The sequence below is a fragment of the Cryptotermes secundus genome, unplaced genomic scaffold, assembly GCF_002891405.2.
Source record: "Cryptotermes secundus unplaced genomic scaffold, Csec_1.0 scaffold2044, whole genome shotgun sequence".
In the NCBI taxonomy this organism is placed as follows: Eukaryota; Metazoa; Arthropoda; class Insecta; order Blattodea; family Kalotermitidae; genus Cryptotermes; species Cryptotermes secundus.
Genome location: NW_019726279.1, coordinates 19,542 through 47,368, shown reverse-complemented (window position 1 = coordinate 47,368; position 27,827 = coordinate 19,542). Strand labels below are relative to the sequence as shown.

The 27,827-nt window shown below is 45.1% G+C and overlaps 1 protein-coding gene across 1 annotated transcript; it reads left to right on the top strand.

Annotated features, from left to right (window-relative positions):
- The first annotated feature begins 19 nt into the window (after positions 1 to 19).
- LOC111864178 lies at positions 20 to 25,998 on the top strand. Its single transcript, XM_033751341.1, has 15 exons — positions 20 to 179; positions 1,092 to 1,299; positions 2,313 to 2,420; positions 3,026 to 3,160; positions 4,026 to 4,309; positions 5,479 to 5,649; positions 7,827 to 8,008; positions 9,660 to 9,774; positions 10,946 to 11,057; positions 11,686 to 11,837; positions 12,531 to 12,731; positions 13,735 to 13,887; positions 14,542 to 14,690; positions 16,639 to 16,834; positions 25,458 to 25,998. The coding sequence occupies exons 1-15, from the start codon at positions 137 to 139 to the stop codon at positions 25,646 to 25,648; spliced, it is 2,400 nt and encodes a 799-aa protein (XP_033607232.1). The 5' UTR covers positions 20 to 136; the 3' UTR covers positions 25,649 to 25,998.
- Positions 25,999 to 27,827: the final 1,829 nt, after the last annotated feature.

Sequence of the window (27,827 nt, the reverse complement as noted above, 5' to 3'; positions counted from 1 at the left end):
GCTTTCGCATTTCCTCTTGCCAAGGTGTCTGTAGTGAGATCTAGCTCAGGTCAGAACATGAAACACCGCTCTCTTATTACGCCTACTTCTTCAGTTCATCACTGAATTAGCCTGAGAGGCTATAAAACGACTCATCATGAAGCCCACAACACTACTGATTCTGACGTCACTACTGGCAGGTAAGTCTGTACACTGTCACTGCCATGTCACAGGAGTCAAGGGTGACGTATAGACCCACTGCTAGGCAACGACTCGGTTAACATATTTCCGCGGAAGTGTACTCACGCAACAATAAACCATCCATTGCTAGGCAACGGATCAGTATACAAGCCTTCTCAATAGAGGCTGTTTTCTTCGTGGTCCGTGCTGAGGGATTATAAAGGGAGGCGGGAGGCCCCGGTGCCCGAATCAAAGACAGGCAGACTGATTGACCGTCAGTCGCAATGTGACTTGGACTTGGACGTGTGGAGGAGGGGTCGAATACCTCCACCGTGACACTGCGAGTTGTAGGAGGCGACGAAAAGGAAAGTCTCAAATCTGAGATAGTAACATATGGTCGCGAGTCTCAAGGGAATCGGACCCGAAAAAGACTGCGCTGGCAAAACCAGCAGCATATATAAAAGACAGACCCGTCCTCTCGTCAGAGAGGGCGCCCCACAAAAACAAGACCGTAACTGTCAAACAGTAATAAATATCTGGCCATGAAAGACTTACTGACTGAGTGACCGTCAGTCTGCCTGCCTATTTTTTTTATTGCTAGCCCCACAAGACTAAGTCCCTTGTACTGCGGCCACTTCTGGCCTATTGTACCAGCCCCAGATGACAGGTGAGGGTGACTGTGGAGCAACTGGTGGAATGAATATCGGCGGGACTCCTTGGACGGGGATCAGCCCGTCGTCACAAGGCCGCTACCTACACACAGGACAACATAAACACAGAATGAAAGCAGACATCTATGCCTCAATTGGGATTCGAACCCACGATCCAAGTGTTCGAGCGGGCGAAGACAGTTCATGCAGTCGGTTAACACAGAATTATTAAACAGGGCATGAACCGATAAATGAGCAGTTCTAATGAGTCAAACATTTCAGGTTGTGCGGTCGAAATCCATGGACAAGAGAACACGGGACTCACGATCCCTGCGTCGCTCAGGGATTGCTATGGCAACGCAGATCTCTATTCCCGAAGCAAGAGACTGCCGATGACAATGACGACACTTATCGAGTTGGTACGCAAGGTGGAACTCTATAAAGGCGCATACTTCGATCTTCGGACTTTGTCGGTGGCGTTACTGCACAGGTGGGAACTCATCAACACATTGATCCGTTATGGCCACGTGCAAAGCTTACTTTCAGCTGCGCACATTCATAGACCCGTTATCTGGGGCACTCGGTAGCGCAGTTGGTTGAGGCACTATGCTACAAGCCGGAAGGTCGCGGGTTTCATTCCCCATGAGGCCACTGGATTTCTAGTTGGCCTAATCCTTCCAGCCGCACTATGGCCCTGGGGTCGACTCAGCCTCTAACAGAAATGAGTACCAGGAATATTCTTGGGGGTAAAGGGCGGCCGGCGCGTAAGGCTGACAACCTCACCGCCATCTGCTAGCCGGTTGTCTAGAAAATGTGGGAGCCTCGACGTCTCACAACCCTATGGGCCTCCACGGCCTGTTACAGGGATAGCTTTACCTTTTTTCACATTTCTTCTTATTATTATTATTATTAGTATTAGTATTCTATTGAAGAACATATTAGGCCGTGAGCCAGGGTAGCTCAGTCGGTATAGTGATATGCTAAGGGCTCGACGAGTGGGATTCGATTCTCGACAGAGACAAGAGATATTTCTCTTCTCCACAACGTCAAGAGACACTTCGGGGGCCCACCCAGCCTTCTATTTAATGTGTACTGGGGGCTATTTCCCCGGGGAGGGGGGTAAAGCGGCCGGAGTGTAACTTTGACCAGCAACTTCCATCTAGCGCCGAGTTTAAGAATTGTGGAGCTATAACTCTACTCCCCCATACGCCTTTATTGTGTGGTACTTAATTAATTCAGCTCAGAGACATATTTACCTCGTCTTTTTACTTATTAGATCTACTTATGTGCAGATTCTGTCAGCCTTAAATTGTTTCAGACATAACCCCGAAATTCCGCACGAGCATGCCTTTATTTTAAACAAAATACTGGTATCAATATACCGTCGCCACGAACTTTTATATATTACCAACCATGATAGCCTAGAATCGAACCTGGAACCTCTTGAATAAGGAGCAGGTGACCTTATAGCTTCATATGGTGACAGACCTTTTTTATTTCAAGGTTCCGGATGGACGGTATTGAACGTATCCCAGACGTTTCGGAATCTCCTGGCGTCGTGCCCTTCCGGGTAACAGGACATCAGTTTCCCAAGCACAAGGTTCTCTTCCAGCANAATTGACCTAATCCTTCCAGCCGCACTATGGCCCTGGGGTCGACTCAGCCCCTAACAAAAGTGTACCAGGAATCTTCCTGGGGGTGAACGGCGGTCGGCCGGCGCGTAAGGCAGACAACCTCACCGCCATCTGTGACCCGATTGTCTAGAAAATGTGGGAGCCTCGACGTCTCACAACCCTATGGGCCTCCACGGCCTGTTGCAGGGATAGCTTTACTTTTACCTTTACTTCTTCTGTCTGATGGGTACCAGGATCTCCTTATCCAAAGATAAAGCGACCGACCACTCACCTCCACCTAGAGCTGAGGTTAAGAATGTTGGAGCTATACCTCCAATCCCCAATACGTCTTCATGTCGTGGTACTTAATAAAGCACAGAGAAAGCTTTATCTTAACTTTACCACGTGTACCAAATATTCATACAATAAATCAACAGTATTTTTGTTATTATTCTGTCCTGAATACTCTAAGACGATCAGTAAATGGTGAAACATGAGTTTCTAAGCAAATTTTCTAACTCCCACCTTCGGGCAAAGAATCCTGGCAGCGTCCATGCAACCAACGTAAAATATTTAGTTCGCTTGGGGTTCCATTACAAGCAGGTTTTCTTGTCACTTACAGTGTACACTGCACTTCATGCTCTCCAGCGCGGTGGAGCCGTGGGAGCGAGCTGACGAAGACGAGGTGTGTTCCAACAACTTCAACGGCTTTGTAACAGGTGGCAGCAGTAATTCGTTGTGAGTCTCCACAGTATGAATGTTCACCGCAAGAGAAAGCTCAAATCTTAATTCCAGACTGCAATAATTATAAAATCTAAAAGTAATTCTGGTTATTAACGACGTAATTTTCAGCCTGCTTTCCTTATTTTGAAACAAGAAGTTCTGGAAAGAGCCAATCGCCTACTTTACTTTGATATGACGCGGACCACACAGAAAATGAAAAAAAAAATGAGTTGGACATATATGCCCCTCCCACATCAACTTTTGAATGGCTGAACCAATCTTCGTGAAAACTAGTATGTATATCATGACACCTGAGCCAATTTCAACGGCATATCGTACCGTTGCTAGGTTACGGCTCGGTAAAAACGTTACCACCGCAACGAATAAACACGCAACAACAGAAGAACTGTTGGACGCGTCGATTTCTATGCGGTCCGTGACATCAGAGGAAATTATGAGATTAGTTCTTCCCAGAACTTCTTTTTATACCTTCATGAATGTTTATGAATAGGAAACAGCTGATAGCTACTTAATAATGTTTTAGAGGGATAATTTAGTTTTCAAGGTTGTCCAGCTGTTACAAAATAAAATTCCACTTGTTCTTGCACTAAAAGCGATTTCCTTCACAAGTTTTAACATCCATTTTCTGAGCCACAATTTCAATGTTCGGAGGGGGCCCGACGTTTCGAAGAAACATATCGACATATCGTCTCCACGTTTATAGTCGAAGAGAAGCTAAGCTCAGCTAACCGTCTGTTTCTGCTGCTTTCTTGACTGTCCTAATCTTTGAGGATGAAGATGAATGCGATATGTTCCTCCGAAACGCCGGGCTCTCTCCGAACTACAAGGCGTTACAGTCAATCATTTTAACCGTTTTCAGTAGTCGAGATCCTGACTATCCAAAGGCGAATCTTCAGAGCTCACAAGTGAGTCGTTGTCCTATAGAAGATGGCGTGGTTCATACCTCGAGGTGGGGCACGGTGAGTCCCGGGACTGTGCTGGCAGCAATAGCAGCGGCGCTCGAACCCCAGCAGGTGCAAATCTCTCTCCTGCTAAACGAACCGGTTCAAACTAACGACACAGATAAACTGGAGAAGTTCGAACGTTACAGACAGATGACACTATTGGCGCAACTGCACAACACGTGGGCTGCTACTCTGGCAGGTAACAACAGCGTTTGTTGCGTACGAAAAGATTGTTAAGTGATGGTTTATCGGGTAGAGACAAAACTATGTNAATTGGCCTATAATTAATCATATTTGTACTGTCTCCTTTCTTGAATATTGGTTTCACCATAGAATATTTTAAACGACTAGGAAAGATTCCTGATCTTATTGATTTATTACAGATATAATTTAGTGGAGCACTAATATAGGGAGCACTAATTTTTAAAATCCTTGTGGAAACCTCATCATATCCATACGAGTTTTTTGTTTTCAGAGATTTAATGATTTTTTCAATTTCTCTAGTGGAAGTATATTTGAGTTTTATATTTGGGAAAGAATTTGGAAATGATTTTGTCATATAGCATTTTATATCTTCCTCATTATTAGAGCATTTTTTGTTATTACTTCTAATATCTTGGATAATTTCTTCAGCCTNAAAAAAAAGTCATGCAATATATCGATATTAGTAACAATAAATACACATTGACACAGATCTAGAGGTTTGGCCCTGGCTACTCACCGCAGAGTCCCGGAAGACTTAATGTGAGTTCAATGACGAACGAAATGGCATTGGAAGAGGTTATCTGAGTTCCTTTGGGTTTCCACCATCATTATACTATTGTGCCATATTCATTTAGTCTCAGGCCTTCATTTCTGACTCGTCACTTGCCTGGTTACAGAGTAAGGATGTGAGTTTTATTATAAATCTACAGTACAAACATTGCTACATAATCGGCTCACACATGGCGGTGAGTTTGTCAGCCCTTTACCCCTAGGAAGATTCCTGGTAGTCATTTCTGTTAGACGCTGAGGCGACCCTAGGGACATGGGGTGGCTGGAAAGATTAGGTCAATTTAAAAACAATGACCTCGAGGCTTCCACATTTTCTAGACAATCGGCTCACAGATGGTGGTGAGTCTGCCAGCCTTACGCGCCAGCCGGCAGCCCTATACCCCCAGGAAGATCCCCGGTGCCCATTTCTGTTAGAGACTGAGTCGACCACAGGGCCACAATGCGGCTGGAAGGATTAGGTCAAATTAAAAATCCAATTACCTCTTCGGGAATATAATCCACGACCTTCCGGCTTCAAGAATGCAGTAATATTTACATCCACCGTCACGAGGCACTCAAACCTCACATGTATAAATCATGATTACTGGTTGCCAGGCGACCTAGCAGAGGTGGCTGTGTACCAGGGCCCCAGACTGAAGGGCGACCTCTACCTCGGGCCGGGCGGTACGTGGAACGACACGAAGATTCCTCGTGTGCACTACATGGACCAAAGGAACGGAGGTTTTTGGCAGATGACAGACGCTGAAGCCAGGGGAGGTATCGATGGTACGTATTGCTGGTCGGTCCTACACTCTTCATATTTACGTCATCACAATCTTTCACGTTTCATTACTCAGGATTACCAACATATTCCGAGCAGCTGCTATCTCGACTGAGGGTTTCTATGATTTCTTCAATCCCTTCGGGCAAATTCCGGGATAATTCTTCAAATTCAGATAAGATCGCTTCCCTCCACATCTTTTCCACTAAGGCTGGGACCACACGAGCGCACGAAGTACGTCCGTTGCAACGAACGTACTTTATGACGGACGTTGCTGAGGAAACAACACAGTTGCAGAATGCGGTGCGTAGTTTTTTGTCTGCAATGGAGCCAGAAGAAAGCGTATCATTTGCCTCTCTTGTTTATTTCTACAACGGACGTCACAACGTTCGTTACAACGGACGCATTTTGTGCGCTCGTGTGGCCCCAGTCTAAACAGACTGAACCATTGATATCGTCGTTAAATAAACAATACATACAGAAGGAAACAAGCACGTCAGATATCCTGTATGATGATTTACCAGCATTACATCGAGATAATAATATTCTGACATGACGACTGAAAGCCGGTGTCACAGTAAATGTTCATTGTTAGACAACGACTCGGTAAACAAGTACCCGTTGCAATCGAAGTATTGTTGGGCTATAACCATGGAAACGGTGTTTCCTGTTGGGTCCGCCCCTAGGCTATATAACGAGGATCCCAGGCCGGTTGAGAAGTAATTGGGGGAGTCTCTTGAGATGATTGAGAAGAGATGACAAGAAAGGAATTAGGTTATGAAAAGAGGACTTCATGTGTGCTGCAGTTTCAGCGATACTGTTATAATTACTGTGTTGAAATCCATTGCCAGGATACGACCAGTGAAGACTGAGAACACTAATACGTGTGTAGATCAGCGATAGCGCTGTATTGCCTGGATTCTCGAGTTGCGAGCGTGTAGGTACTATAAAATCAATCATCCAATCCAAACCCCGTCAANCGTTAAATAAACAATACATACAGAAGGAAACAAGCACGTCAGATATCCTGTATGATGATTTACCAGGATTACATCGAGATAATAATATTCTGATATGACGGCTGAAAGCCGGAGTCACAGTAAATGTTCATTGTTAGACAACGACTCGGTAAACAAGTTCCCGCTGCAATCGAAGTATTGTTGGGCTATAACCATGGAAACGGTGTTTCCTGTTGGGTCCGCCCCTAGGCTATATAACGAGGATCCCAGGCCGGTTGAGAAGTAATTGGGGGAGTCTCTTGAGATGATTGAGAAGAGATGACAAGAAAGNTCTTGAGACGGCAATCGAAGATGACTGAGAAGAGATGACAAAAAAGGAATTAGGCTATGAAAAGAAGACTTCATGTGTGCTGCGTTAAGTAACGCATGATCCAATCAATCAACCAATCTCGCAGTCCTCTGTGTCATGGTCTTGTAGATGGACATTCTGTATCCGTCTTTGGTGTCTAGAGACANTTTTTGTTCAACATTCACAGTCATCTTACCATCTTATTTCGTGCTATATAAGTGTAACCTGTTCAAATGAAAGAGGAGTGTTAAGTAACGCATGATCCAATCAATCAACCAATCATATTCAACAATTACAGGCAGGAACCAATTTTAAGCATAACAGTACTTCTCGCAGTCCTCTGTGTTATGGTCTTGTAGATGGACATTCTGTATCCGTCTTTGGTGTCTACAGACGGAAAGATTACGTTTCTCCTGAATGTTGTCAACCATCTACAAGACTATACACGTCATACTAATTCGTCACAGTGGGGGAACTCAATTCTCATAAAATTGGTAAAGTTGTCCCTGTGCTTAACTAATTAAGTAGTACACCATGAAGGAGTATGGGGGCGTGGATGTATAGAACCATATTGTCTTGACCTCGGTACTGGTTGGAGGTGAGTGGTCAGCTCCACGCCCCTGAAGCTTTACCCCAAGGAAAGAGCCCCCGGTACCCACTGGATAGGAGGTTGTGTGGATCCCAGAGCCGGTCTGGAAGACGTGGAGAAAATAAAATTCTTGATCCTAACGGGACTTGAACTCCGACCCCTCACTCGTGCAGCCCGTAGCCAGTCGCTATACCGACTACGCTCAATTCTCATAAAGGTACAAGAAACTGGCCTTAACAGATAAGAGGTTTATTTTAAGGCGCAAAATGGTGGACTTGTCTGCAGGGCTGATCTTGTCAGGGGCAGTGCAGAGCTGGAAAGAGCAGCTCAGCCGGTTGCGTCTCTCTCAGCTGCTAGAAATGTACTACTCGGACCGCGGAGTGAACTTCGACACGCAGTACCGCGCATGCGAGCGTCAGGCAAGGCTCGCGGAGATACGAGAGACGAGCGACTTGCTGCTGATACAGGTAAAGTAGCGACATCGCATGATAATGAAGACCATGGAGCCGATTTTGAAGCCAAGATCAGTATTTTGGGAGCGTCAGGCCAGGCTGAAGAAGGCGTCGGAAGCTAAGTAAATTGCTGCAGATTCAGTGAAACCTGTACTACCAACGTAAACCTATCCCTGTAACAGGCCGTGGAGGCCCATATGGCTGTGAGACGTCGAGGCTCTCACATTTTCTAGACACTCTACTCACAGACGGCGGTGAAGTTGTCAGCCTTACGTGAAGGCCTCCTTTTACCCACCAAAAAGATTCCTGGTACAAATTTCTGTTAGAGGCTGAGTCGGCCCCAGGGCCATAGTGCGTCTGGAAGGATTAGGCCAATGACCTCATCGGGGATCGAACCTGCGACCTTCAGGCTTGTAGCATAGTGCCTCAATCAATTACGCTACAGCGTGTCCCCATGTTCTTATTTAAAGCAGTGTTCTTTATACACATAACACACCTAATTCGAGGTAATGACTGGCTTACCTGCACTAACTACGGACGTAAGAAATGTCCCAAAATGAATCAAGACCCAAACAAACACCCCACAAACGGAGAGATACATTGTTTCTGCTTTGGGAATGAGGAACAATCCTCATCAGTTAGTGACATAGACCGTTACGTCATCATTAGAAAGTTGCTAGATTCTATTCTCAACAGATTTCCGGTGTTCATAAGCCGGTGGTAAATTCAAGCATACTTGCAGAAGACTTTTCTTTCCGTAAGGTTGCCTACACGAGATATGACGTACCCTGGTTCGTAGAGTAAATGGACTTAACATTACTGCTCTTTATGCTGTGACAAACGTCAAAATGTAGGGAACTGTACTCTGAAATATGACACCGTGTCATCTGGTAGTTCCCCGACGTCTCGGAGGGACATACTTCGTCCATCTTCTGGGTGTAGAATTAAGCTAAACAACTAACAGCAAGTAGGCATCAAGCAGAGAAGAGCTTCGTTCGTTTTTTAAGTTGGTTATTAAACAACGCTGTTAATGCATAGATTATATAGCGTCAATGGGAGGATGATTAATTAATGTGAGGCATTTTTTTTATTGCTAGTGGGGTGGGACTAAGTCGCTTGTACTGCGGCCACTTCTGGCCTATTGTACCAGCCCCAGATGATAGGTGAGGGTGATTGTGGAGCAATTGGTGGAATGAAGATTGGCAGGAGAAACCGAAGTACTCGGAGAAAACCCGCCCCAGCGCACAAATCCCACTTGACCAGGCCCGGGATCGATCCCCGGCCGCCGCGGTGGAAAGCCAGCGACTAACCGGTTGAGCTATGGCGCGCCCTTTGTGAGGCAGTTCGTGGAGTAAAAATTTACAGGGGGATAACACACCCCAGTGCCACTTTTTCAACCATAAATTCCATAGAACCTGACTTGGAATCGAAACTAGGACGTCGCGATGAAAAAAGGCGGAGACTAACCACCTGGGTTACTGTTAGTTGTTTGGTTTACTCTTCGACCCTGAAGATGGAAATAATATGTTCCTCCGAAAGGTTGGTTGACTTCTACCAGACTATAATGTGTCATGTCCCAAAAGATAGTATTATTCAGTGTCACCGATGTGAATACCTCCAACCTAGCAGAAGCTGATGTTTACAGCTTTGTCCCTCTTTCTCACAGACCATAAACTTCGCGCGGGTGCTGTCCTACAAGTCTCCAGAGGCCGTCCAGATCTCGGACGAAAAGCTCGAAGAATTCAGCTCGAAAGCCCTTCAAGCATATAACAGTCATCTGTGTAAGTCTGTTCCTAGCGGCCTCCGTAGTCTAGGGGTAACGTTCCCACCCGGCGGAGGTCGTGGAATTTTTAAGGGCGGAGAAAAATTCAGGGAACAAGTCTTCCGGGAGGGACTTTAAGCCGTGGGTCCCGTGTCGTAGATTTACGGCACGTAAAAGAACCTCATGTCTCTAGGAGACCTCTGAGCTAAATTAAATTTTCCCGCCCAAGTAGTTTCCAATGCCTCCGGTAGACGGGAAAAGTATTAGGTACCACTGCCAGATGAGGACCGACCTCGCTGACAGAAAGGGACTAATTATCAGATACCACTGCCAGTAGAGGACCGACCTCGCTGGCAGAAAGGGGCTGATAACGGGCATCAGTACCGGTAGGGTATGGAGACAGTAGAAATTAGAGGGGGTGGCACAATGGACCAATAACTGGTCTAAGTGCATGGGGAAACCCACCTCCTCCAACAGTGAATGAATGAATGAAGTCTGTTTCTACTCTCTGACTGCACGGTGTCCTATACAAATACACTGTACACAAACAGACGGATGTTTCTGCAACATTGCTGGGTTCCTTTTGCCTGTAGTTTTGTACATATATGAAGCTTGGTCTCTGACATTAAGGGAGGTACATAGACTGAGGGTGTTTGAGAACAGGGTGTTGAGAATATTTAGACCGAAGAGAGATGAAGTGACAGGAGGTTGGAGAAAACTGCATAATGAGGAGCTTCATAACTTTTACTCTTCTCCAAGTATAATTAGAATGATCAAGTTAAGGAGGATGCGATGGACAGGACATGTAGCACACATGGGAGAAAAGAGAAATGCCTATAGGATTTTGGTGGGAAACCCAGAAGGGAACAGACTACTGGGAAAACCTAGATATAAATGTGATAGTAATATTAAAATTGAACTTAAAGAAATGATATGGACTGGATTGAGCCCGAAGGTTCATTACCGTGTTCACAAGAGCCCTCCACTGGTCCCTATCCTGAGCCAGATCAGTCCAATCCATACCACCCCATCCTATATCTCTAAGATCCATTTTAATATTATTCACCAACCTACGTCTTGGTTTTCCCAGTGGTATCTTTTCTTCTGGCTTTCCCGCATACATTTTTTGGCGCCTTTGTATATATGGCTGCAGCCCTTTGGCGCGTTCACTGTGTGACCCTTTGTTACAGCCAGTCTACTGAGTGCTCTTCACTGTAACGATCCCTTACCGTTCCCCAGAGTGCACCTGGACGTCATTCTGGATGGTACCTGGACAACATATGAAGCCATGCAAGTCCTGGCGTGAGTACAGTCAGATGACACATGATCGACACCGGAACTCACAGCAGCAAATAATGTCTACGGGGTTTTCCCCATCTTATATGCTATTTAACGACGCTTGTCAGCATCAGATTATACAGCGTCAGATGTGGAGCAGCTGGTGGGACGGGAATTGGCAGGGGAAACCGAAGTGCTAGGAGGAATTCCATCGCAGTAGCACTTTGTCTACCAAAGTTCGCTTGCGGACTAAAAGCCACGGCGTAAAATAATACAATGGCGGTTAAACAAAAATATGTTTAGCTTTCGCCCTGGTGGCGATAACTACTGAACCATTAGAGCAAGTTATGTGACATTTGGTACAGAAATATATCGTAAACACGCCTACGTATTAGGTATTAGACGTCGTTTGTAAGTCGACAGATCTTTGAGGTTATGTCCGAAAAATGTATGGTTCTTAGAATTTATACTTGAAAACAAGTTGACAGACGTACAACAACAAAAAACAATAATAATCCAAGCATATATATCATAGACAAAAATCCGTCCGTCGATCTATTCGTTGACTCTCTATGACAGAGAAAATGAGAAGTCAGGAGACAGTGGAGGCTGGTGGAAGTTTTGCAGATACCCTTGCGGTTCATGTTTGCAGGTACCTTGCGCAGGAGGCAGACGTGTCGTATTATGGAAGCAGCATGGCAGTTATGAATGGAGAAGATGCAACCTGGATTCTTCGTGAAACACACAACGCCTCTGATTTATTCAGCCTTCGAAACAATACAGAAAACTCCTCGGATGTGACATGTAAGAAATACAGACAAGCCTGGAATTGTCAGGCTATTTAATTAGAAATGGGTGACGCTTACAAAGAAGTTCTGTACATGACGTAAGCTTAAGTCATTCAAAATCAAAATATATTGCAAAGTTAAATATTCCCATAACACAGTTAGGAACTACGTCATACAGAACACCTGACCTCCAGTCATCGGTAAATCTGATCATGAGAGAACCAATAAACCAGCCTCTCTGGCTCAATCGATTGACAGCTATGTAAAGTATTAAGTTAAACACGTTGACCTTTTCACTTTTATTTCCTCAGTTAAATTATAAAGTTTCACGACACATACTTCGGAAATCACAGTAAAAAACTTGTATTTATAAAACCCAAACGCCTCTGTGGTCTAGTAGTCAGATTTCCTGGCTACAGATTCAGAGGTCTCGGGTTCGATTCCCGGCGCTACCACATTTTCTGAGAAGTAGTGGGTCTGGATCGGGGTCCACTCAGCCTCGTGATGATAACTGAGGAGCTGTTTCAAGGAAATACCGGCTCCGCTCTAGAAAACCGAAATTAACGGCCGTGGGGATCCGTTGCCCTGACAACGAGACACCCTCTATCCGCTAAAGTTGGCACTAACTTCGTCGACAAGCGGCGGTCGCTCAGTCGGTATAGTTCGCTTGCGGGCTAAAAGCCACGGAGTTTGTTTTGTTTGTTTTTAGGGCCAAGAAGCCTGAATTTAAAACTGTCGTTAGCCACATTCAGCAGCTATCTGGCTGAGAGGCTGGCGGAACAAAGAAGAAGAAATGTAATTGGTGGTCCTAGTCACGTGATCCTCGTCCTCGGATACACAGCCACAATTAGTGACAGGGACCACAGAGAAAGCGTTCAAATAATTTCCAGATTCAAACAACAAAATCCAGGTACTGTTCTTCACATTAATAGATAAACTAAACTTGCTACATTAGATTACGGTTAATAGAAATACTTTTAAAATATTCTTAGAAGTTTCGTTAGCCATTAGCTAAAACATACTTTGTAATTTCTCTTCAGTTCGTGGTTTCTGTTCAGAACACGACAGCGCCTAGATCAGTGTTCCCAACAGTCCGGTGCTCGAGCCACGCTGTCGCTCTAGAATTAGAAATAAATACAAGAAGTTCTGCGAAGAACTAATCGCCTACATTCCTTTGACAGGACACGGACCGCACAGAAAGCGAGGCATCCAACAATTCTATTATAGTGTGTATATTCACTGCCACGGTAACGTTTTTACTTAGCTGTTGCCAAGCAACGACAGGAAGGATACGCATACAGAAACATAGACTGATGGGATGGATTTATGAAGTACGCCGTTGAGATGGCTCAGGTGCCATGATACACACACCAAGTTTCGTAAAGATCGGTTCAGGCTTTCAAAAGTTGATGTGGAGAGGGGGGTTCACAGACACAGAGATATCATAAGCCTCCTTTTATTTTTTCAAACAAAGGAGAGTAGGCTAATAATTTTGCGGTACATCGGCCGAGAATATAAATTCTAGATACTGCAGCGTCCAGTGATTGGTGAACAGGGAATTTGATAGGGTTTGCAAGGAAGCGGTCGGGGCCAAACAGAGATTTTCCTGGAGGGACTGAGAAAAACGGCAAAGAACCTCAGATTAGTTGAGGCTACCCGAATACAACTCCGCACACAGCAACGTGCTCGGTCATTTCTCGTCTTCTTGCGCACGTCATGGAGCAGGCAGTGCGCGCATTTCAGAGTTCAACGGTTCCCACTGGATTCTAAGTCGGTTGCTGGCGAAGGGAACATTCTCTGGCCTGCCGACAGTCGAACTGCTGAATCCTAGCTAACAGTCAGTCGCTTTAATGACATACACGCCCACACATAAGATGATTCAAGACTTAAAAACAAATCTTCATGTTTTTCAGATGTAAGATTCGTTTTCCTGGCGTCAAATATCAACCACCTCCGCTTCAAAGAACTATCCACGATTGACCCTTCCTACCCTGATGTAACGATCGCTTTACCTGACAGCAAGGTGGAAACAGTAGTCACCAAAATCATCGAAATTATCACCACAAGTAAGTAGGCCTCAAAATGGGGTGAGGGTAGGGAGGAATCAAAAAATAAAGTTATCCCTGTAACAGGCTGTGGAGGCCCAAAGGGTTGTGAGACGTCGAGGCTCCCACATTTTCTAGACAAGCGGCTCATAGATGGCGGTGAGGCTGTTAGCCTTACGCACCGGCCGCCCTTTACTCATTTCTGTTAGAGGCTGAGTCGACCCCAGGGCCATAGTGCGGCTGGAAGGATTACGTCAATTGAAAAATCTAATCACCTCATCATAGTCGGTATAGCGAGTGGCTACGGGCTTCACGACTGAGGGGCCGGAGTTCGAGTGCCGGTAGGGTGAAGAATTTTCTCTTCTCCACGTCGTCCAGACCGCCTCTGGGGTCCACCCAACCTCCTATCTAATGGGGGCTCTTTCTCCAGGGGTACAGCTGCCGGGGCGTGAAGCTGACCATTCACCTCCAGTTAGTAACGAGGTGAAGAAAATGTGGATCTGTACTTCCACTCGCCCATACGTCTTCATGGCGTAATGTTTAATTACTTAAGCGCAGGGACAACTTTATCTTGTTCACCTTTTGCGTAATGCAAATGGTATTTACGTGTTCTATTATCAGCTGTTTTTCTCGTTTAATCGGTTCTGACTTTTGTCTTTCTCTACTTCCGTCAAGTTCCCGGAAGAATCACGGGCGGCTACTGTGACGGCAGCAGTACTGAGACCAGAAGAAACGGTTTCGAAGGTTACGTCACAGCTGGGTTTCCGCTTACGTACCGCATACATCCATTGTACCTCGAGCACTCAGGTGACGTCACCTTGACGGTAAGCTGATTTTCTAAGCTTACAGGTGCCAAACATCGTGGCTGAAATCTGAACTAGGACGAAGACAGGGGAACGCCGTAGCGTAGTTGGTTGAGGCACTATGCTATAAGCCGGAAGGTCGCGGGCCTAATCCTTCCAGCCGCACTATGGCCCTGGGGTCGACTCAGCCTCTAACAGAAATGAGTACCAGGAATCTTCCTAGGGGTAAAAGGCCGGTTGGCGCGTATGGCTGACAACCTCACCGCCATCTGTGAGTCGATTGCCTAGAAAATGTGGGAGCCTCGATGTCTCACAACCCTATGAACCTCCGGAATACAAAGTACGTACTATGAAGACAATCTCAAGAGTTCGAGTTGGCCTTTTTCGCTTAGTGGGGGGTGGAGTCCAGCTGGGTCCACTCGGCACGGCGACCACTGATTGGCCTATTGTACCTGCCCCGGGTGATTATGATGGAGAATCTGGTGGAATGAAGATTGGCAGGGGAAACCGAAGTACTCGGAGAAAAGCTGTCCCAGCGCCACTTTGTCCACCACAAACCCCACTTGACCATACGTAAGTAAATTGCAAGAAAGGTGTACAGAACTACGTGCCCTGAAACCGACTTGTGTACATAAACAAACGCCTCACTCAAGCTATCCTCCACTCACCACTCACACCTATTGGTGCCCTTAGGCAAAAAATAACATAAATTAAAGTTATTCTTGGGTTTAATTTATTAAATACAACGCTATGAAGATGTATGGGGGAAACGGAGGCATACCCACACCATTCTTGACCTCAGCACTAGATAGAGAGGAGTGGTCAGCTTCAATCCCCGGCCAGTTTACACCCCAGAACAGGTCTTCACACTGTAGAGTAGAGAAAAACATCGAACCCCGGCCATCCAGCTCGTCGCTATACCGACTGAGCTATCGCTGCTCCGTAGTGGTACCCTTAGACAGCTCACAGATACCGCTCGACCTCACACTGCCATGGCGAATTAATTCCATACTGCATATTGCAATCCGCTTGTCATGCAATCATTCAAGCTTTAGCCGCTAGATAGCAGAAGTGCCTTCTTTTCTTAAACATACCACAGACGACGCAATAGAGAAATGTTTTTCAAACTATGTGCTGCGAAACCTGTCTGGTTCACAACCTGCGGTTCTTCGCATATGTTTTGTCATACAGTTTTTCTTGTGAACTCCAAAAAGTTTCGTTTTTGCAGATTCTGGCACGTGACGCCATACAGTCCGGTAGATCTTACCGGCGTTTCGGAGGAACGTGTCATAACCCAAATAATAACTAACAGGAATTTCGGGCAAGGAGTTAAACGTCGTTAGAAATGGCTATAAATCACGATATGAAGTCGTTCTCCTTACGTAACTACGGCTGCACACGTCTAAATGCGGAATTGAGCAACAAACAACTCGCGCCACGCACACACTTAAAGCAACTGACGCCTCCAGCTCAGAAGTCAGAAATTAAGAATTTCATGTTTCGCAACAGTTGTCTTCAAACAGAAATTCCACGGCAGCGGGGCGCCGGTTTGGCCTGTCCTGGCTCGTCTGTAGCCCTGGGAAGGAGGGCCGAAGCCGGGGACTGTGAGGGCACCGTTAGGAGACTGTGGTGCTATTAAATAACTGAGCCAGGTTCTGGTCCACACGGCGGTAGCTACGAAAATTTCTATCTTACGGGATGTGACGCCGTGTATTCTGGTAGATACTGATCAACGCTGTCTTCCGAAACGTTGGTAAATACAAAACTACACGGTGTTACATCCCAGAAGTCATAGCCACCACCGTGAGAATTCTAAATTTCACATAAACGGTCCCTTGATTGGCTCATGTATGATTTGCTGTAGAATTAGTCGACACGTTGCTCCGAAACGTCGGGATCTATCCCAAACTACTCGGTGTTACAAGCCAGAAAACTGTACTCTTCGGATAATAATTCAAATACTTTGTAGTTCCAGGGCAGTGGTCACGGGAATCTACGCGCATGCGTGTCACGTGACCGGGGAAGTACCGGGACGGACTGCAGCGAGGTGAAGAACCTAGAAGAGATGGCTCTCAAGATCTCCTCGCCTTGCGCGAACTACGCGTACCAGTGCCCGCCAGTGTACCTGACCATCACTGTAACAAACACCTTGACGCGCTGTACAGGTAGGCTGCAGTCAACAACTGAAATCTTATGGCATCCGTGAATGAACGTATGGGGCCTTCCTCTAAGGCTGGGGCCAGACGCGCGTTCTCTTTACGGTCCGTGTGCTGACGTGAAAATGAGATGGGGAGCAGAACCCACAGAGATTAACACGCGTGGCCTCACGGAAGTACTAACTGCGCTGTGTTCTCAAGGTCTCTTGCAATCGAATGCATCATGCTCTATTTCAGACTGAAAAAGAAAAGAAGAAAAGTTGTCCCTGTGCGAAATCAATTAAGCACCACGCCACGAAGACTTATCGTTAACTCCACCGTTCTTGACCTCGGCACTAGAGCTTCACGCTCTGACCGGTTTACCGGAGGATGCCCATTTCATAGGAAGCTGGGTGTGCCCCAGAGACGGTCTAGACGCTGTGAAAAAAGAGAAATATCAGTGGCCCTTCCTGAAATCGAACCCCGGTCGTCCAGCCCGTAGCTATACCGACTGAGCTCTCCCGGCTCTGTTGCGTTTGTCTCGGACTACTAACAGCTTACCCCGTGCGCACATCTGTAAGTTACGTGGACCGAATGGACAATTTGCTTTAATACACATTGCCGGATAGCGCAGTCGGTATAGCGACTGGCTACGGGCTGGACGAGGGGTCGGAGTTCGAGTCCCGGTAGGGTCAAGAATTTTCTATTCTCCAAGTCGTCCGGGCTGGCTCTGGGGTCCACCCAGCCTCTTATCCAATGGGTACCGGGGTCTCTTTCCACAAGGGTAAAGCGGAAGCAGCCTAAAGCTGACCACTCACCTCCAACTAGTGCCGCGGTCAAGAAAATGTGGAGCTATACATCCACTCTCCCGTACGCCTTCATGGCGTAGTGACTTTTATATCCAGTGAATTGATGGTGAGCGAATCGGTAGAAATCAAAGAAAGGTCCCACGGTACCTCCTCAGGTGAGCATGAAGTACAGTAGTACATCTGATGTTTATTCACACCAAATCTCACTTTTATACAACTGTCATTTTGAGAACATAAACATCTCCCGAGAGGGAGCAGTCGCCTGGAGAAGAGAAAATTAAACTTCTTATAAAGGTCATCAGTCTTCAGTTAACCGTACCAAATTCATGTTTTTGTTCGAGATGTATTGCGTTTTTGGACTTTGCCCATCATCCGGTTTCAGAAACTGAATGTTTCCGCCCTCAGGCGAGGGGGTGATAGAAACCGGCTCTGTTGAGTCCGTTAGAAAGAGCTAACCTCAATCACTGGACTCAACAGAGTGTTTCTCATCCCCTCACCTGAGGATGGAAACAGATCCAGTTTCCGAAACATTGTGTCTTTCAGAATACCAGATGATGGACAAAGTCCAAAAACCCAATAATCTTGAGTTTCATACACCATCGGCAGAAGTCTTTAGAATTTACTTAACAATTTCGAGTGATTTTTTAAACAAACTCCGTGGTTTTAGTCCGCAAGCGAACTATATCGACCGAGCGACTGCCGCAACGAATCCCCACGGCCGTTAATTTTGTTTTTGTAGACCGGAGCCGCTATTTCCTTGAAATAGCTTCTCAATTATCCTCTTCATCTGTAGCCAGGGACTCTGACCACTAGAGCACAGAGGTGGTCGTATTAAAAAAAAAAAAAAACTAAATGGAAATCAGTAGTCAGCTTCACGGCCTAGCCAACTTAAGCCCCTGCTGTCCATCAGATATGAACGAAACGGACATAACCTTCCCATAATCGCTTATTTCAGCAGTTTCTGATGAAAACGGGGCATGAAATGCATTACAGCAATAGACGCAAATAAAATGAAATTATGATGTAACATTCACCTTGGCCTCTGGCCTGGATAGCGTTTGGATTCTTCAAGAAATTCTTGACGTCAAAGGGTGAGGATGCATTCAGCGACGTGTATTAAAATGGTAAACCCTCCTCCAACGTGAAGTCGGTTATACGCGTGAAAATAGAAGCAAACAATTATCTGCAGAACGCAGAGAATTCGACTATATGCGGTCTGCTAAGCACTCCGTTGTAGCAAAAAGCTACAGAGAATTTGGTTTTTGATATGTGCCTGTACAACCAATTTGGTTTGTTTTATTCAGCATACAAAAGAGTAAAGCTATCCCTGTAGCAGGTCGTGGAGGTCCATATGGTTGTGAGACGTTGAGGGTCCTACTTTATCTAGACAATCGGCTCACAGATGGCGGTAAGGTTGTTAGCCTTAGGAGCCGGCCGCTCTTTATCCCCAGGAAGACTTCTGGTATTCGTTTCTGATGGAGGCTGAGTCGACCACAGGACCATAGTGCGGCTGGAAGGATTAGGTCAATTGAAAAAATCCACCTTATCGCGAATCGAACCCGCGACCTACCGGCTTGTAGCATAGTGCCTCAAGCAACTACGCTACCGCGTGCCCCGCCTGTTCCAGTACCGCATTCTCCAACAAGAAAGTTGACTGTTAAAGAACAGAATGAGTGGAAGATTCCACCATGATTTCCAACTGGAAGAATGCTAAGGGGTATGCAATCCCTTTAGACAAGCGTCTCGCTGCAGATGGACGTGGCTTGCAGCAGGTTCACAAACTGGCAGAGGCCCTTTATATCGTTGATAGAAAGTCACGTGAAGATGTGGAGATGCGAGCCAGGCTGGAGAAAAAGTTAGAACAGAAGCAGGAGGAGAAAAATGAGGAACATCTGCGACAACTTGCGCAGAAGGCCAGAGAGGAATGGGCTGGCATCAGAATTCAAGCGGCTGCCACAGATAAAGATGAAGAGGCTAGAGAACGTGATCAGCTGCGTTATGAACGCCACAAAGGTCGTCAGCGTGAACGCAACACTGCAAGAGCTGCTCCAGACAAAGAGGTCGACGCTGCAGCGGGAACGGGAACGAGACATCAGTGGGCAGATTGAACTGGGTTTGCCAGCCAAGTTCAGTTTGACCAGTGTTTGTTCAACACTACAAAGGGCATGGACTCTGGCTATGGGGATGAGGAATCATAAAATGTGTATGACAAACCGTGGCGTGAGAGTGGAACCCGTGGTGCACATACCTACCGCCCTAGTCGGAACTTGGACAAGGATGTGTATGGAGATGGTCTCGACAGGTTGGATCAAAACAAATCCGTTTGTGCCTGATAAAGGGTTCAGCGGTGCTGATCGTACTGCTACCAGAAGTGGACCTGTTCAGTCTGAGAAGGAAGAGGAGGATCCGATTGGCTTGGGCAAATTCTTGACACAGGCTAAACGTGCCAGCAAGCGTCCCAAGGTTGGCCGTGATCGACGATAAGAACGTCATAGGCGTAAACGACAGGAATAGTATAGGGTGTAGGGATACAAACAGTCTGTCACTATAAGAAATGAATATATTGTATTTGTGGTGAAGTTGTTTTAATTGGATTCAGTGAATTGAAAATGGCCGGTCACGGTAGCCGAGCGGTCTAAGGCATGAGCTGTCTTCGCTCGCTTGGAAACCGGGATCGTGGGTTCGAATCCCACTCAGGGCATGGATGTTTAGTTTGTGTGTGAGCGTTTTTCTGTCTTTGTATACAGGTAGAGGCCTTGCGACGAGCTGATCACTCACCCAAGGAATCCTACCGAATGTGTAAGATCTAGAAAAACTGAAGTGAACGGAGAAGTTCATGGAGGTAGGCCTAGGCTCACTGGGGCTGTAGTGCCAAGGGGGGGAAGAAAGAATTGAAGATGAGAATTTATCTAGTGTTGCAATCAGCGATTTCCAAGAGACAGAGGCAATATATCCCTCTGAAATGTTGGTCTGTCTCCGAACTACACGGCGTTACAGCCCAGATGTACAACATAGACACTGTGGTGAGAACCTCAAATCCATAAATATGTTACATACTATCGTAGGACTGAAAGATAACAAAATGTGTGCGCAACAAAATCACGTGTCCTGCGCAGTAAATTTGGTCTTTAAATTGCGTTGAATTAAATCTGTCGTAAATTCCAAAAGTCATATCATCTACTAATATAAAAATTACCCATATATCATTAATTTATTTTAATAAGAACTGGTACATTAATAAAATTAAGTCCATTTACTACACTCTGTCTCTCTGCTTTGGGCCTTGGCCGCTTTTAGGACCCCTTGTACGGGAGATCAGCTCGTCGCAAGGCGGCTACCTACACATAGAAAAATACAAACAGAATAAACGAACACAGACATCCATGCCTGGAGTGGGATTCGAACCCGCGACCCCAGTGTTCGAGCGGGTGAAGACAGTTAATGTCTTAGACCGTGCATCCACTGTAATCGGCTCATTTTCTACTCACTCAAACACAATCATTTCTTAAGAATGGTAAAACAACCCCTCATACGACCCAGAAGTCTCCACATTATATCCCGAAATAAAATTACAGTGAGCTACATGTTGAATTAGGTTTAGCACTCCAAAGTAAAACAGCGAATACAATTTGTGTACACTAGAGTTGTGTGACGAATTCCGTTAAGACAGGCGAGTTACGATAAATGCATCGAGGCACGAGATTTCAAACTTATTCACACTGCACAGGATACAGACACACTTTAAAGAAAGTGAAATTGTACTCACCATACATCCCAGCGGCTCTCTGTTTCATGAATAATTCGGAAGAAAAACATGTAACATTCCTCCTATGAAATGAAGTCCGTATAATCAAACTGAGATTACAGAAGATTCACCTTTTCCGAAGAGAGAACACTAGATTTCATGACACACAAAATCCCTGCTGGTGTTCAGGTAATTTCGTTAAACAAAAATAACAAACTTTATCCTCGATGAGAATTGATCTGTTCCATGTCTTCCGGTATATGATGCCGTGTAGTTTTGTAGACGGCTATAAACATTTCGGAGTAACCTGCCGCCTACACTGAAGATGGAGGCAACAGGTTCTGTGAAGCATTGGTAACTGCCTACCCCAGTACACGGTGTCACATCCCAGAAGACAGTAACCTTCACAGGTACCGATAACCTCAAAAATCACACGATAGGTTATTCGCCATACACACATCACTTCTTTTAATACGTAACAGAGTAATCTTTGAAACATTTTCACACTGAAACTTGAGTATCACTGACATCTTCCCCTGGCAGGTTGTAATATTGCTCTATGCGTTCGAATGTCAAAGTCGTACACTGTACGTGAAACCATATACCTCCGGCTGATATCTATTAAACAAGCCCATTTATCACACTCTGAATTTTCATACGCACACATCCTTATTACAGGTCCTTCGCGCCAAGACGTACACAACGATGCGCTCCTCGACAGTCTGTTGTTTGGAGTGCGTTCATTATGGTTCATTATTAAGGCATGGCAAAGATTGAATGTGACCAAAAGTGGGTGCGTTTAATTAGTTATCGTATGTTTCGTTGGCGAAGAGGCAGGGAATGCCTAGGGAGAGGTCAATAATGTTTACTTTTGAATGGAAATGAAGTACTTTATGATCGGACACAACCTCAGAACGTTACCATTCGAAACGCGGCTTAAATACGAGTATCTGGAGTCGGCCTCATTCAACTTTCACATGTTCCATTGTACATACGCGAAATGAAAGCAATTAACACGATTAACAGGGATCGCCGGCTCAGAATTGTCAAAATGTTTATTTCTGTTTCTTCATTTTATTCCATTCTCTGCCCCCTTCCCCTTCTATTAATATAGTCTATATAGGTTATGTTATCTTAATGGAATAGCGTCAAGAAAAGAAAACTACGGATAAGACATATTTTTTAAACTTAACAGGATTGTGTAAAGGTAACGCTATACAAACACTAGGTTCGAATCTCGCCCGCATTGTTGATTATCCTGCAGTTTATTGGAGTTCTTCTTAGTCTGATCACTCGAATGGTGAAAATACCTTCAAATAGGATACAACATCGTCCTTCCAGATCCTGTATTATCTCATCTTGTTTCTCGATGCATACCTTTTGCAGTTGATATATAAAGTTGAATCTCTCAGAGTGTAGCTCAGGCGATTAGGCGCTGGCTTATCACTGTGAAGCCTCGGTCTCAATCCCGGGTGATTTCATATGAGATTTATGGTGGACGAAGTAGTACTGCTGAAGGTTTCTGAGTATCTTTGATATTCTCATATTAATTATAATCTCGTCATTGCTCCATGCTAATCTGTCACGGCCCACCTGGAGTATGGTATAGATCTGATCAAGCAGAACATTATCAAAACTTCTGTCTTTGAATTGGAGGCGTTATCTCTGACCCGGCACTAGGTTTGTCATGGAGTAAGGAAGTTAGTTGGTATATGTTTTGTTGGAAGAACTGTACCTCCGCCTCGGTTACAAGAGCTGAAAATACGTAACATATTTTGCGTTTGTTAGATCTGAGGTTCTCACAGCAGTGACTATGAAGAGCATTATATTCTGGGACGTGATGCCGTGTAGTCTGGTAGAAGCGACACCTCACATCTCTATAAAGACTCTACTTCCTGCATTTGATTTCCATATTCAGGCTAACAGTAATGCACCTTAAAAATTACATTAATCCTTATATTTTTTAGAAGAATTTCACGCACGAATACAATAAATAATCAATAATAACAGGGACATGCGGTAGCGTAGTTGAGTCAGGCACTATGCTACAAAACCGGAAGGTCTCGGGTTCGATTCTCGATGAGGTCATTGGATTTTTCAAATGATCTAATCCTTCCAGCCGCACTATGGCCCTGGGGTCGACTCAACTTCTAACAGAAATGAGTACCAGGGATCTTCCTGGGGGTAAAGGGCGGCCGGGGCGTAAGGCTGACAAACTTACTTCTATCTGTGAGCCGATTGTCTAGAAAATGTGGGAGCCTCGACGTCTCACAACCCTATGGACCTCCACGGCCTGTTACAGGGATAGCCTTACTTTTCCCTTGAGTTATTTTAGACGGTTTCTGTATCCAAGGGTACAGAGCTTCGAATGGTAAAACGACCGATAAACTGTAGAGGATTTGGAAGGAAAAGGCAGTGGCCTAATCAAGGTACTATCCCACTATTCGCTTGTAGGAATTGAAGAAAATCACGAAAACACTTACTCAAGATAGCCGGTGTCTCAAGCAAGTATGCAGAATGTCACCATCAGAGCAACCTTCCCGGTGCCATTAATGGTACAAGGCCGTGTGCACGATATGACACAGATCAAATTAAATTTCAAGGGCTATATAAAACGACAGGCAGGCGGTTAGAACCATGCACAGGGCCAGTCCCCTGAACAGGGAACACTTGCTAATGTTATGGTTCTTCATGTTGATGACTATGAAGGTATAACCTGCCTAGTCTTCAGGACAGAAGAGTATGCTTCTGCAGGAGATGGTAGCAGAAGGCTCCTCAGACACGGTCATAACTATCTACCAGACTTCACGGTTTCGTATCCCAGAACACATCAATCTTATATGTTTCTAGACATTATCCAGAATCCGGTCTCCGAATTGTCCCCCCAAAGGTGTCTCCGCCTTGTCGTGGTGGTGGGGCTTGCGTGACTCCGTGACTATCGGTAGGGTTACCCACGCTGGAAAAGTCAAATGGTAGAGTCCAGACTAAGAGACATACCCTGGTCCTCCAGGTTGGGGGTTGGGCATGAAGCTAACCTCATCCTGTAAAAAGAATTTTGTTCAGAAACCTAACAACCAGCCAGTGCAGCACGCATTGGTTGTGATGACTGGTTGTAGAGGAGGCCAAGGCTCACCCAGGGCTGTAGCGCCGAGTGGTAGGTAGCCCCCGAAAATTTGTGTTTTTAAATAGAACCAGGACGAATGTCCTGAAACATAATATTTGTATTAATGTACCATCATCACAAACTTTTAGATCTCGTTTGGTGATTTTCACATAGAATATACATTAAGTCAAGACTATATTAAGTTTATTAAGATCGTTTATCGTAACCCAACCAAGACGCCGGTCATGGTAGCCGAGCGGTCTAAGACATGCACTGTATTAGCTCTCTCGGAAGCAGGGATCGTGGGTTTGAATCTCACTCAGGGCATGGATGTTCGGTGTTTGTGTACAGGTACAGGCATTGCCACGATCTGATCCCCCGCCCAAGGAGTTCTACCGAATGTCTACTTCTTCTTCTATGGCGCAACAGCCCAATATTGGGCCTTGGCATCCCTTATCAAGCCCCTCCATACCGAATGTCTAAGATCTAGTAAAGCGAAGTGAAACGGAGAGTTTCATGGAGGCAGGTCAAGGCCTAAATTGGGGCTGTAGCGCTAAAGGGGGTGGGGGAAAAGTGTTCTAACTATTGTGTAAAATTCTCAGAATTACTGGGGTTTTGGACTTTGTCCATCGTCCAATGACAGAGTAGATGTCTCCTACTGACATGAGGACCTGGCACTGTGACTGAGGTTAGCTCTTTCTAAGGGACCCAACAGAGTAGGTGTCTCCCTCCACATGAGGACCTGGCCCTGTGATTGAGGTTAGCTCTTTCTAAGGGACCCAACAGAGTAGGTGTCTCCCCCTCCCTCACCTGAGGACAGAAACAGGTTCAGTTCCGAAACTTTGTGTTCTCTAGTATTTTTTAGAATAACGGACGATGGAGAAAGTAAAAAAATCCAGTAATTCTGTGTCAATCAAGACTAAGTTCGTAAAACATAAGAATTAAAACTACAAGAGATAACCAGAAGCATATGAGAGTTTGTCTGGTACATTTCAGAGGATGACTGCCGATATCCGGATCAAGTGAGATTCTTATTACATCAGGAGGGCCTCAGATGCACGAGGAATCCATACTCAGCCGACAGTGACACAGACGTCGCACCTCGGTCAAATTCGGACCTCACTCTACACGTGATTCTCCAAACCGTTTCACTCGTACTGATTTCTAAGTTAATAGCAAGGTTCTAAGCTAGTTATGCCAGGCTAAAACATCCAAACTTCAAGAAATATTATGATAATATTTACACTGCATAATAAAGCGCTGATTTTGCTAGGCAGACATATATATGGTTCTATTTATGAAATAATCTCTCCCCATTATTTGTGTGCATTCATAGAATCCAAACCATCTATGTTATGTGGTTAAGAACCAAGCAATATTAGGTATAGAATGAGTAAATGAAAAGCAGATAAAATTAGGCTATCTTTTAAATTTTAAGTGAGAAAAAATGTTGAGATTGCAGACCAGTCTGTCCTGTAACAACTAAACGCAACCTTTTTGAGAAGCCGCTGGTCCCTATCCTGAGCCAGACCATCCTATCTCTCTAAGATCCTTTTTAATAAAATTTCTTTATTAAAACCGTCACAACACAACTATAAATAAAGAAACTGTATATTATAACACAACAGGATGCATGAAATGAAAATTAATCCATTTTAATATCGTCCACCCACCTACGCCTTGGTCTTCCCAGTGGTCTCTTTCCTTCTATCTTCCTTACCAATATCCTATACGCATTCCTCTTCTCCCCCAACGCAACCTTATAAACAGAAAAAATGTTTATAATTTATGGACGAAACATGTCGTAAGAATGTTACCTGTTTTAAGTAAATCTTGTGAAAGATAGATCTGCCCCGACACATCCGGGTAATGTTTTGTGGCAGATGAAGTGTCGTTTAAACGTCCCGAATTGTGTAAAGATAAGGTAAAACTAATTAAGCACTAAGCCATGAAGGCGTGTGGGGGAGTGGATATATAGATCCACATTTTCTTGACCTCGGCACTAGTTGGAGGTGAGTGGTCAGCTTCACGCCCCGGTACCCACTGTATAGGAGGCTGGGTGGACCCCAGGGCCGGAGAAAATTCTTTACCCCACCGGGACTCGAACTCCGATCCCTCGGCCATCCAGCCCGTAGCCAGTCGTTATACTGACTGCGCTATTGTGCAAGTCTGTAAAATACCTTCACGTAATCCTCTGAGATATAACGGTTTTATAAAGGAAATAATTTCCATTGTTAAGCGTCGGTAACTAATCCCGTTCCTTCAATCCTTTTCATGACCCTTGATGGGGGAAAAGCATTTCGACTCTTTATCAGTAGGTTGGACTGTCTTACCTGAGAATATCATAAAAATTGTGTAAGTCTTTGATGTAGAGGAACAAACAAAATCAGTTCATCTTGCATACAACATTAAAGGGACATATTACTTATGCAGAATTTAGCTTAGTTTTCCTTGTATGAAGGAACGAAGGTGTCCATGCATACTCAACTTTGGTATTAGGAGGAGGACAGAGACCAGCTTCAAGCCTCGGCCGCTTTACCCCAGGGGAAAAAGCACCCGATACCCACTGTGTAGGAGGCTGGGTGGGTTCCAACGTCGGCCTGGACGCTGTGGAAAACAGAAAAATCTTTTACACCTACCAGGAATCGAACCATGATTCCTCAGTCACCAAGTCCATAGCTATTAACACATGCTCTTCAGTTCCGAAACGCAGAAGTTCGTTTTGCCATCATAGTCTACAGTCGGACTTTGTCTTGAACCAATTCAGTAAAGGCCACGTCCTCATAACCTACTTTCTAAGATAGATTTTAATATTATCATATCACACAGCCCAAATCTCGCAAGAGGGCTCTTACACAGTAGAATCTAAGCATACAGCACATAATTAATAATGTAATATTGCATATGTAGAGTAACTCTGACATTTTTAAGCGGCGTCAGGCTGTCTTATGATTTCTCACGTTACATCAAAGATAGTACAGGTCACGGAAAAACAGATTCGACCCAATGAACTTTTAATCTTAGTGCAATTGGGTCATTTGTGATAAGCAAATACACTTAACATGTGTTTCAATTTGATCCTGGTGGCTCTCAAATGACCTGAACATTCACTGTAAATATGGACTGAAAATCCTGACTGTAGATCAAAGTTCCCTTTGTGCGTGTACATACATTGTTAAAGCAGCGGCCTCCGTAGTCTAGAGGTAACGTTCCCACCTCATGACTCGTAGTACGCGGGTTCAAATACCCGGCGGAGGTCGTCGAATTTTTAAGGGCGGAAAAATTCAGGGAACAAGTCCTCCGGGAGGGACTTTAAGCCGTGGGTCCCGTGTCGTAGCTTTACGGCACGTAAAAGAACCTCATCTC

Excerpts from the sequence above, each read along its gene's own strand:
- LOC111864178 (XM_033751341.1), top strand. The coding sequence starts at position 137 with ATGAAGCCCACAACACTACTGATTCTGACGTCACTACTGGCAG. Across the intron at positions 5,650-7,826 it reads AGCCAGGGGAGGTATCGATG|GGCTGATCTTGTCAGGGGCA; the intron begins GTACGTATTGCT and ends ACTTGTCTGCAG. Across the intron at positions 14,691-16,638 it reads CAGGTGACGTCACCTTGACG|TTCCAGGGCAGTGGTCACGG; the intron begins GTAAGCTGATTT and ends AATACTTTGTAG.